At 38.7% G+C, this 12,404-nt stretch overlaps 2 protein-coding genes across 7 annotated transcripts in view; both read left to right on the forward strand.

Annotated features, from left to right (window-relative positions):
• The window catches only part of LOC129773409 (protein PALS2), a 146,335-nt gene that overhangs the window by 94,979 nt on the left and 38,952 nt on the right, over positions 1-12,404 (forward strand). The gene's annotated exons all lie outside the window — the stretch shown is intronic.
• Positions 635-11,472, forward strand: LOC129773415 (uncharacterized). The gene is made up of 2 exons (XM_055777020.1): positions 635-952; positions 10,304-11,472. The coding sequence occupies exon 2, from the start codon at positions 10,327-10,329 to the stop codon at positions 11,107-11,109; it is 783 nt and encodes a 260-aa protein (XP_055632995.1). The 5' UTR covers positions 635-952; positions 10,304-10,326; the 3' UTR covers positions 11,110-11,472.

The following is a 12,404-nucleotide window of genomic DNA, read 5'->3' on the forward strand; positions in this document are numbered from 1 at the left end:
ATAGACAAAACTATACAGACAATATCAACTCTATGATCAAACTTACTTTTCTTCGTGTTGATTATGTCTCGCGTTACTGGTTCATTCAGATAGGGTATGCTAATGGGAAAATCTATGTAAATGCGGAAAAATTTGTTCGTGGTCGGTGCATGTGTTGACATCCATTTCGTCATCAGTGGGATTTGTGGTGGGTGATGAATTGAACAAACAAGTCACTCTGCTGCCACGAGCGGTGTGACAACAAAATATATCGTGTCGACGCGCTATTAGTATACGAACGCAGTGGATAATTAATTAATATATTCACCACGAGTGACGCGGCACAGGTTGTCTGCGACTGGGTGGTGATCGTTCTGAGGGAGACCTGAGGTGGTATGTGTGGGTGAGAAAGAGAGTTGGCGATCGCTCGGAGTGCGATCAACACCGCGCTGGAAACTCACCACTGAGGGTTTCCCTCTACACACACCTGGTGAGTACAGCCGGGCGGCTCTCGTGAGTTCTTCGTTCACACCGTCTTATGTTGCGATTACTCATCATCACGGCGGCCGGTTGTTTACACTACTGTCTAGCATGGAAAGGTGCCCGAAGTGGGGGGCATTCCTCTGGAAAAACTTAGCGCGGCCCCAATTCACCACACGCGAGCGCGCCGTTCGTCAGTTTCGAGAGAACCGTGTTCGTTACAAGTTGCGTGCTTACGAACGCTCGTTTGCTTGCGTCGCGTTGCTACCTCATATTAAGTTCTTTTTTTTTGTTTTCCATTCCCCCTGAATGAATGTTTTAGTTCCAAAAGTGTTCCCTGCGTCGAGTGATTATTGCAACATTCCCCCTTTCTGATATAGTGAGCTGTGCCTGCCAGGCTGAATGTGAAACATAAAAACCTTCGGAATCGATAGCCCGGTGGTTTCGAATCGAACACGACTGTGTCCACAGTGGAAACAAGGTTAAATTTAAGGTGTGTACCATCGTTCGTAGCTGAATAACCTCATTACGTGAGCTCGCGGAAAGCTAAAGGATATATGATCGGATGCAATTGTGGTTTGTGAGAAAATTCATTCACATTGTTAAAATATGCAGGTAGTTTTAATTTGCATAACATTTTGCATGGGAAAGAGTATCGTACACCGTGAGTCAGATTTATTACGTGCTATACGTGGAACGTCCAATCTCTTCGTCACAGGCCTTAAAGACTGTATCGAATGCTTGTTATTGCTAGTGAAATTATTATCGAAATATTTTCGAATAAACTCCCATTTCGCTGACAGACATTATAGTAAGTCACTGTGAAGTTTCCTGTGATCCCATCCCCCTGCAATAAGCATACGGGGGAGTTGCAGCCCCGCAAAGGTATCCACCCATGTCATCACACGACCACCGCTGAAGATTCATAGCATGTGTTGGTGCGATGGGGTCTTCTTGGTTGGGCCCAAACGGGTTGCAGATCCAGCCAGTAGACGAAATAATAGTGAGCTATGTCGAAGACCTGAGGTGTGTGTTGGTGTAAACAGGTTTCGCATTTTTCTCCATCAACAAAACCACTTCGCATCGCAAGCGCCGCAATGCATAATTGTAGTGGTCTTTGTTTTTTTTTGCGCTAAGCTGAGGAAGTTCTCTGCGACTACCTCGTACGAGACTCCCCACTTGGAGCTGGAGACTTCAGACTCTCAGCAAGATGAGAAAACCTGTTTTGATCGCGTTTGGCGTGTTCAATAGTGTGGATATCAAGCAAGAGAAGTCGATGCCGCGAATATTAAGCTGATGATTGTTGTTTTTTCATCTCGATGCTGTAGCTGTTGTTGTTTTTGTTATGCAATTATAAACTGCAAGTTTTGTGATTTTTCGTCGCGGTATTTCCTTTATGTGCCACTGTGCCACTGTGGGTGTACCTTCATCTATTCATCGACACGTGTGTTGTTGTAGTGTGGTGGAAAGTTGTTTTGATAGTCAATTACATTTGACTGGAGAAACACTTGTGAAGTGTTTTGTCTCCACAAAACTGTTTTGATCCGACAATGGAACTGTGTAATAATTGTGCTCAAATATCTGTGAAAATGCAAGGTACAGAGGTTGATGTTTCACTGCAACTTCTCCTTTGAAATGAAAAATTGAATGATTTGTTGAATACGTGTTTCTTCATCCACCTGAGTAATTAGTGGTGTAAAACGTGAATTTTAGAACCTGTTTGATTACTGATTTTCTGTAAATAGGGTCGATTTTTTAGTGACCAGAAGTGAAAATTGGTATGTTGGGGTTTTTGGGGTCTAGGAAGGTTCTTATGACAGTTCGAGACCCCTCCCCCCTCTCTAAGGGGGGGCTGCCATACAAATAAAACACAAATTTCTGCATTGCTCGGAAGTCAATCAAGAAAACGATATCAAATTTGACATGTGGAGATTTTAGGGTGCAATAAATGTTTTTATGGTGGCTAGACACTCCTACTCCTTCTCTAAGGGGAGGCTACCTACAAATGAAACACAAATTTCTGCAATACTCGGGAATTATTCAAGCAAACGAAACCAAAGATGGCATGTGGAGGTTTTAGGGTGCAATAAATGTTTCTAAGGTAGTAAGACACTCCTACCCTCTCTCTAAGGGGGGGCTGCCATACAAATGAAACACAAATTTCTGCATTACTCGGAAATTAATCAAGCAAACGAGACCAAAGGAGGTATGTGTAGGTTTTAGGGTTCAATAAATGTTTCTATGATAGTAAGGCACTCCTCCCCCCTCTGTAAGGGGGAGCTGCCATACAAAAGAAACACAAATTTCTGCATAACTTGAAAACTGATCAAGTAAATGGAGCCAAATTTGGCATGTGAAGGTTTTAGGGGGCACGAAACGTTTCTACGGTGAATAGACACTCCTCCCCCTCTCTACAGGGGGGGGAGATGGTTTCTGAATAACTCGAGAAATAATCAAGCGAATGGAATCAAGCTTGGCATACAGAGATTTTAGTGATCGATATATTTTTCTATGGTGGTTTGACACTCCTCCCGTCTTCTTTACGTGAGGGGGCTGCATTGCTCGAGAATCAATCGAGCAAACGGGACCAAAATTAACATATGGAGGTTTTAGGTGGCAATAAATGTCTCTATGGTGGTTCGACACACTTACCCCCTCTCTGAGGGCATGGGGACTGCCATACAAAAGAAACGCAAACATCTGCATAACTCGAAAACTAATTAAGCAAATGGAGCCAAATTTGGGATGTGAGAGTTTTTGGGTACGAGAAATGTTTCTATGATGGTATGACACCTCTCTCCTCTGGAATGGAGAGGGGGTCCCACAAAAATAATAAAAATATTCTAACCAAACATGACAAATGAAAAATTTCGAAAAACTCTGAAAGAAAATGGGAAAGTTCGAAAAATCCAATTCGCATATGTTCTACAATTACATATTCATAAGCGTTGTTCGAAGAAGGAATTGTCCGATTTAGAGCTGTCTTTATTCTATCATATTTTCTGTATCAAACATTTATTCCATGTAACGGAGAAACATGTTATTTGCAAGTGGTTGAAAAATCATGAACGAGAATTGTGTTTGAAAATAATCTATTATTGTAATGACGAGTTTTGGTAGAAGTACTAGGAATTTTATAGTGAAGGGTAGTTTTAAAGGATATATTAGAAGATCAATCAATGAACAGTTCTGCGATTGGACCTATGAACGTGCGCTTAATAAGAAAACGTTGATGTGATAACGAAAAATAAATTTTGGGCGGGACGAAGTTTGCCGGGTCAGCTAGTAACCTATAAATGCATTATTGAAGTTAATGTTATGGAATATGCTCAAAAACGCTCCTAAACTATCTTGCTATTATGTTTTGCATGTTTAACATAGCACTCCGTATTTATGGTGGCCTTATTTTCGTCCGCTCATGACATGTGGCTGTACAGGGAAACATCGATATAACGTAACAGTTCGGCTGAAAAGTTCATAAGGTTGACGTCTAGATGGCGCCTCTTGCAAAAATCTACTCGACTAGCACAAAGCACCATCTTTCAATGGATACTTGTCAAAATTTGACAGCAATCGGTCGATTGGTTCGTGAGTTACAGCATTGAGAGTGAAGCACCTTTTTTTTTGTAAAAAAAATTAATCAATGAAAACGATGGCAAAATTGCATGAATTGGGCTTCGAATTGCTTCCGCATCCACTTACACATTTTTCAGCCGAACTGTTACATTTTTCTTTCAAAATTGTAAGTTATATCGAAGCGTAATGAAGATCCCAGGAACATAGCTTATATTACTTTATTATGCAGCTGTTTGGGTAAGGTTAGTAAATAATGATGAAAAAGTTCAACTATATTCAACTGTTGATTAAAGCTGTTTAGAATCCAGAGTCACAAAACCAGTTGTATCTCGAGATTGGTTAAAGGTACAAAAAATGTTTTTATAATTGTTCCTTCAGAAAAAAATATTCCTCTACAGTTTCGATGAATTTTCGTATTTTTCGTCGGATACCTCCGTCGGAGTTTGGACTCCCTGTTGGTCAACCTCAGCGTCCATTTTATCCCATGATCTCTTCATGCCTTCTGCATCCCGTGTCACTTTGGCACCCTTCTTCAATTCCGCTTGACAATTGGCCAATATTTTTCGATTGGGCGGAACTGGCAGCAATTCGGAGGATTGAGGTGTTTTTCAATGTAATTGATCCCATTGTCACGGTACCACTGAAGCACCTCTCGACTGTGGTGGCAGCTTGCAAGTTTCTGCAGGCACTCTCTCCTGTACATTTTCAATGTAATTTTTGTGACGACAACATTGATTTTCAGTCCACAGCTGTAAATCCCTCGCCAAATCAAGGACTTCCTGGAAAATTTATCAGCGTAAACGAACTAAAATTCACTGAGAACGTTTCCTCTAGCAGTGGTCTTATAGAATTTCAGGTCTGGAAACTGTCCAAAATACATTCAACCTCAGCTTCCGGTCGTATGTTCCACTAAGATGCGTTATCTGATCCATCAGAAGAACAGTGTGATTCAATACGTGTGATTGAATGATACACAAACACTTTCCACCTGACGGTATGAAAACCGGAGGGATTTATCTTTTCATCGATTCTCAATCTCGGTTTTGAGAACAACAATTAAAAAATAAAGACAGGTGGATAAAGTCGGAGACATAACCGAAGCTAAGTATTGATGTCAATTCAAATATATCGTTTTATTTTCATTTGTTTGATTTTTTCAAATGATAATGTGGCTTGTGAGTTTGTGAGAGTTTGAGTGGTTCTGAAAACCTACGGTAATGTCATTGGCGTTGGTGTTGCTGGATTCTGATGAGTTTTGATTTTATTTCTACACAATTCTTTCTCACTTTCTTTTGGCTTCATTTTTCTCGTTTATTTTTCTGCTTTGTATTTAGAAGTTAGTTCGCCGGGGTTATTTTGGAGATGATGAAGCTGTTTTGAACTATCGAAATAAGCTGCTTCAGACTTTTTCAGTTTATTTGATGAATCTAAACTTTCATCTCTCTATCTTAAGAATCGTTTGAAACCACTCGCTGCCGCCACCTGCGACTGGTTGTCAGTTGGGTAGTTGTTGAAACATGTATGATGTTCTGGAGATATAGAAAAAGAAAGAGAATTGAATAATAGGGGGTTCGAACTTTTGCAGTTCATTTATAGCTAGCACTACCTAGAGTGTAACTAAAAACCTAAAGTTTAGTTTAGATGTTTGTTCTAGAGAAGTTCATCCGCCTATAAGAAAATCGAAACTACAGAGCAAAACAACCCTCTTGCTCGAGGCATCGTGACAAACCATACAATGAAAGCTAACGTCCGAATTGGGTCAAAAAATGTTTTTTGTTGTAGTATGAGAGAATGTGAACGACGAATAAAATCGGAAAAATCTATCAATTTAAAGTCATATTGTTAGCTTATTTTACTATTTCCGGTATATACGTCTTATGCAAAAAAGTTCTGGGGATATTTCCTATCAACTTATGTATTTGGAATCAATATTCAACCATCAACTTATGTGATATGAACGAGTAAAATATTGAGTTGCACGAATACTAACTGCCGATTATTTTCATTACAAATAGAATTCATTTTTTTCTTACATAGAATGAACGCATAAATATTTTATCTTGGTGTACGTAGATGAAGTGGACAAAAATCAGAAAGAAATAAAAAATCTATTTCTTTCTGTATATTCAAAGATTTTATGGACTAACACAATTTTTGGTCTACTAATTCAATAAGAAAATCTAGTTAGCTCTATCAACAAGCTTTCATTTTATTCCTATAACGTTTCTGTAAGACCTTTCAGTACAGAGATATTGTTGTTTGAAAGAAAAATTTCCCCTTCGTTATTGATTAAATAATTTTCGCATCGCAAATGCAGAAATGCAGTTTCAAGACCTCCAATAAATTCTGTACAAAGATAATTTATTACATCGGCGTTTGTGTTAGTCCACAAAGTCTTTGAGAAAACAGAAAGGAATGGTTTTTATTTTCTTCCCGATATTTTTGTTCACTTGATCATTCTTTTCACACAACAATGGTGGACACAAAATGCAACCGTTTATAACACTTTTTATCGTTGGCGGGAAACAAGATTTATACTAAAACGAAATCTAACGAAAAACAAAAAAAAACCCCACACATTGAATAACCTAACGAATAAATAATTTTTTGTGTATGTACTTTTTTCATTTATAATCCAATAAATCTCGAAGACTTAGCAATAGTATCAGACCGTGTCTAGTTCTTCGCGACGACTCCCCGATAATTTCCAATTTGTCCCATTTCAAATCTTTCTTTTTTCCTTTCCGAGCAAACAACGTCTTTTGAATTTCTTCAAGCAATTGAAGCTTTCTACCCTATTTAATTTTTCTGGTAAGTTTCCATTGAGGGCCGTTTCCACATCGTCAAAGCCATGCCTTTTTCGCTGTGACGACGAGTGACAATACTCCGATAGACAAATACAACTTACAATCAAATATTTAAGGAAGCGAGCTTTACCTGGACAAATTAACCCACTCGCTTCTCGCTTATATGAATAAAAAATGTAAAGTTTTTGGTCAAGCAAAACAAGCAACTGTATATAAATATTAAAAATAACTTTGAATGTGTAAATAAATAAATAAATAAATATGCAAATAAATGAATAAATACATAAATAAATAAATAAATGAACGAATAATTAAGTAAACAAATATATCTTCTTCCCTACTACTAGTAAATAAAACTAACTAACGATAAAATAACTTTTTGTAAAACACCAACCCGGGATTCTGCAATTAACTGTTTGTTTTGATTTGTACAAAAAATAGAACTCCTGCGTCCTGCGTCCTGCTACGACAGTTAATCGTTGTCTTCCTAAAATTATTTTCTCTTATTTTCATGTGCGAAACTACAGAAAGGTCAAACACAAATTGTGGACATGGACTGTTGGTTTCTCATATGACAAGACAGTACTAACAATTTTTTGTTTACAAAATTGGGTAAAGTCCAAACCAACGGTTGGCCTTCTCACCAAATTCAATATTGTAACTCAACGTTTGGTTACACACTACATCTACACAAACCAAGATAAAAATATGTTCGTAGAATGCTCTAAAACTCGAGAGTTTAAGCTTTAAGATGAGGTACATCCCATCTTTATGCGTTCATTCTATGCACAAAAAAAGTATTTTATTTGTGATGACAAAAAATTTGGAAATTACTTTTCGGACAACCCAATATATTGACATTTTTAATATTGATGATGAAAACAAATCACTTCAGTAAAAAGACTAATTTGTGTGTGTCGAGTTTTCTAAGAAACGGTTGCTATATAAGTATAGAAACGAAAATAACACTTCATAATATGTTTTAGCTCTCATGTACGTTGCAAAAAACTCCTTTGCTATGCTTTTATATAACGACGTTTCGCAACTGCTATATTCACCAGACTTTGTTGCTTTCATTTGGATGAGCATGCAAATTTAACAATGGATTAGAATGGTCTCACATAGTGGACAGAGTACACTTCCCTAACAGAGGTATGAGAGTAGATTCTTCTGGTTTTGCTTCATATGGCCATGCGTTGTATTGTTGTAAAATTATTTTGTCAAGGTTCCTGTTTTTTCCTGAAATTGAAACAAATATTTGATAAACCTCAAATTGACTTGCACTGAAATTATCATATAGTGTTGCCGCTGGATTTATATCTCTGTCATATACTGTCAAAACAGAGAGTTCTTCTTTTTTGTGTTTCGGATATTTAGCTCTGTATTCTGTATTATTGGATGTCAACCATAATGTGATCTTTTTTTAGTTTCCGGTATACATTTGACAAAACCAACGCAACGAAAGTTTTTTAAAAGTTTTTGCAAAAGCTGTGATTCTGTCGTGGTTCAGTAACCTTGAATTTAATACCCACTGCATACTATTTCCGTTATGCTTTCAAGAAAGCATTCTATAGACAACTATCTGACCCACCGAACTTCGTCCCGCCCACAATTTATATTTTGATTTAAATAAATTCGAACACCCACGTTCCCCTGGAAAATTATTTTTCTTTACGGTATGTATATTTGGGGTATATATTTTCAATTAAAAATTGAATGAAACACTTTTCGAATGCAATAGGGGGTTCAGGTTCGATTCCTATTTTGGTCGGGGGAATTTTCGGCAAACTTTCTCTGACTTGCACTTACCCGCTTCCTTCCAGTTTTTTCAGGTTGTTCGGCTGCTCATCTCAATTCCTTAATCCTCAGCAATTCTATCTCAAATTTCTGCGGAGGTTATAAATGGATTTTTCTTGGCGATGCGTGTGATAACACAATAGTCTGCCAGTGTTGTCTATCTTGGACGAGTCTTTAGCTGGATTTTTGAACCGTTTTGATGTTTTCGGACGTGCTGAATCGCGTTATTAACTAATGTTCTAGAGCGACCGATTATATTTGCTATCTTTTCCAGTGATTTTTCTTTGATTTTGAGATCCATGATAATATTTTCTGAGCTGAGGGTACATATTTGACCCATCTTGGTTGCCTATCCAATAAAAAAACGATGTTGTTTAATGGAACAAAACCAAACAGCAGATTTTCTGGAGTCTAGACTCAGTCATTCATGTTGCAGGGTCCTAGAGATTCAAAATAATTACCAAATTATCGAAACGAATTTTAGAGTAACTTGTGACTCTTTGCGGTCGTATGACTGCTCTCAACCATCATAAAAATGAATCATGCTAAAAACTTTATTTAACCATGTAATAGTTTACGCTTTTTCCAAAATTTTGATGACTAGTGAACTTGTTCACCATTTAATATGGAGTTTCTATGAATAATGGATAACGGTACTTGGTAGAAACAAAAGATTTGAGGATTTTTACAAGGGAATTTTTTTTCGGCCAGTGCGACACCCATATCAACATTTAATAAGGCTGCAAAAGTTCAAAGGAGGAATATATTCAGAACAATAATTATGGTATTTTTAATTCACATTTCTAAATCGGCAATTGGTTTTGGTTTCTCATGATGCATAAATTTCTATTCACAAACTATGCTATACAAGACATTACTTTCAGGTGATGAAAACTTTGCGTTGAATTTGAATTCATAAAAAATTATCGGTAAAAATTTTCCAAAATTTATTATAAATATTTTCTCAGTGGAAAATGAGCGCTCGGGTTGTCAAATTTCACGCATAGCACATAAAACTGACTCACATGTTTCTGTGGTAACCGCAACGATCAGATCATATAACCTGCGTACAGCTCACAACCAATAACTGCTCTTTCTCTATTGGCCTATTTATCCTGTATCTGCTTAAAATGGCACTATGAAGGAAAAAGCTCTGATGACGAGAAATTACAGCTGAACAAAACGACTGGCCTGGAGGGGGACAGCAAAAAATATTGAATGATAAAATAGAAGAAAAAAAAACTTCTGTCATTATGATGACGATAAAATGGCACATTTTTATCGATTAGTTCATTACCCCTCCTTCATAATCGTCCAACTAGATTTTTACAGTAATTTTTTTTCTTCCGTCTGCCACTCTGTCTGGGTTGTTTTGTGTCGGTTGTTATTTCTCGTTTGATCGATACCCACTGGTGCCAATTTATCGTTCATTTCGGCGGCGGCGGTCTTCCGTGCGCGTGATTTCGACATCTGTCAGTTTCGTTCCGATGCGCGAAAGTTCCCGGTCTGTCAAGTTCCCGGTGCCAAGTTCAAGTGTAAATTTCTCTGTCATTAGTGCTGGTTGCCGTGTCGAGTGCAACAAGTGGCCGTTTTAAGCGAATTTATTCCCACCCCCAGACTCGATAATTCGCTGACTCAATGTGGCATATTTTGATTGTTTGCAGCTTTGAACAACGAGCAACGCGTCATGAATTACGGTCGGAAGACTCCGTCGACCTACAGGTCGACTCCGTCGGTCTACTCGCACATCACGAGTAGATCACAATCGAATCTGCACTCGCAGCGATCGCGATCGATGAAATCGATCCGGATACCGTGGTATCAGAAGCCGATTCTGCACAATAACAAATACATGGACATCCAGCGGGGTGCGATAATTACTGGCACTTTTTCGATCTTCATAGCACTGTTCACGATTATCACTTCCGTCTTCGACATATACTGTCTGGTAATGGCTGCTCCCGGATCCACACACTACGGATACTACGTCATTTCGTATGAATTTGTGTACGTAGGCAACAAACACGTGCGAAATGCCCTAATGATCGCGGCACTATTCTCCTTAATCTGTGCGCTCGTAATCCTTATAACCAGCATAATGTTGGTTCACGCGCTGCGCAAGGAACACGAGAATCGAATTGTGCCCTGGCTGTGGACATTCGCCATCTTCACGATATTCAGATTTTTGGCTCTGCTGCTATTTTCGATCGTCAACGATCTCATCTTCGCGTATAACATTCTAATCACCCTCATCTGGATCGTAATTGTGATTGCATCCATCTATGGGTGGTTGCTGGTGTACTCGCTCTACCTGGAACTAGCCGACCTGACGAAGCTGGAGGATCTCGCTCATCTCCGGATGGGTACGATGCAGTCGCTCAACGCTTCGGTGGCGCACTCGCTAGCCGGGTCACGTCCCACGACACCACACAGCACGGTATCCACTATGCCGGTGGGAGGAATAGTCTAGGCATCCGCCGACAATCTGCTGAGGCCAGAATCTCAATCACAACAAATCAAATAACGTTAAGTGATGACGAAACCGTTGAACCATACGGAACATAGCTGTTAAGTCCGTCCGTCCGAGTTTTTAATTTTTAAGCCACTAGCGCAAACAGAGCACACACACCTTTAAACGCGAAAGTACTAACGAATGTCAGTGAACATATTTAACGAACCGTAAATGTGCCTTTTTGGATAAAATAAAAACTAGAATCGTGTTAGGTTTAATCCGTTTTAGCCTCGTATGTTTTCAGACGAAGAGACGAAGAGGTGTTTTCCTTAGATATAGCGTAGTTGTTAAGAAGAAACATAAAAAATATTAAAAGAAAAAACCGCAATGCTGTGTTTTGAATTCCAAAACATATCAACAGGTACCATCCTAGGTGGTTTCGGGTTCCCGTGTTCATCCGTGCGTTTCGGCCAGATCAATGACCTCATTCTCTTTTGTGGCGTCGGTTCTTGTTCGTTCTTTCTACCTTTCGTAACTTTCTACTTTCTGTTGAACGCATCTCAACGCACTCTGGCTCACATTTTGATTATGTTTATCTTTTCGTTAGCACCTACGCGGTGTGCACGTGCGCATGCTGCGTGTGTCTAACAGTTGTTTTTCTTCTTCTGCCTCGATTTATGTTTGGTGAGATGGCCAGCGAGAACCGTTGCTGGCCACAACAGATGCGTTTGTTTGTTGATCTTCCGTCTGTGAGGAATGTAATCTGAAAGTTTCAATTGCCATATGTGTATTTGACTTTTTTCAGTGAGCGGGCAATTTTCTGCCAAATGTTTGAAACGTTTGAAACGCATGATTTCCGATTTGACTAAAATTTTCAATCTGCCTTCGGTGCAGTGCTTTTTCGCAGATCAATTTATGATTCAAGACTTATATTTCAGAAGAGCGAGTATCTCCTCCAAACTACCTTCCAATATCGAATAGGTTGGTCAAACTGTTTCGAAGCCGTTGGTTACAATTAACAATTATGTATTTTTCTCTACGTTCTACGTTCTACGTAAAATTTAAAGAAAAATTATAATCATAAGTTTGCCGGAAATGTTATTGTGCAAATGCTATTGATGCGGTCTGAATGTAAAGCATAGCAAAAAAAATCGGAGCTCAAAGTGTTGCTGCTGGTAACGGTTCTGAAGCAACGGGGTGTCGTAGAACAAATTCCAATGAATATTTTGAAACTTTAGGATAATATCTAAAGCGTTACATAGGGGTTTTTAAAAGTTCGAAACATTTCCAAAATGGCGGCTATTTTTGTTAAA

This window comes from Toxorhynchites rutilus, chromosome 3 (assembly GCF_029784135.1).
Source record: "Toxorhynchites rutilus septentrionalis strain SRP chromosome 3, ASM2978413v1, whole genome shotgun sequence".
NCBI classification, from domain to species: domain Eukaryota; kingdom Metazoa; phylum Arthropoda; class Insecta; order Diptera; family Culicidae; genus Toxorhynchites; species Toxorhynchites rutilus.

Coding starts and splice junctions, on each gene's coding strand:
- LOC129773415 (XM_055777020.1), top strand. CDS start 10,327: ATGAATTACGGTCGGAAGACTCCGTCGACCTACAGGTCGACTCCGTCG.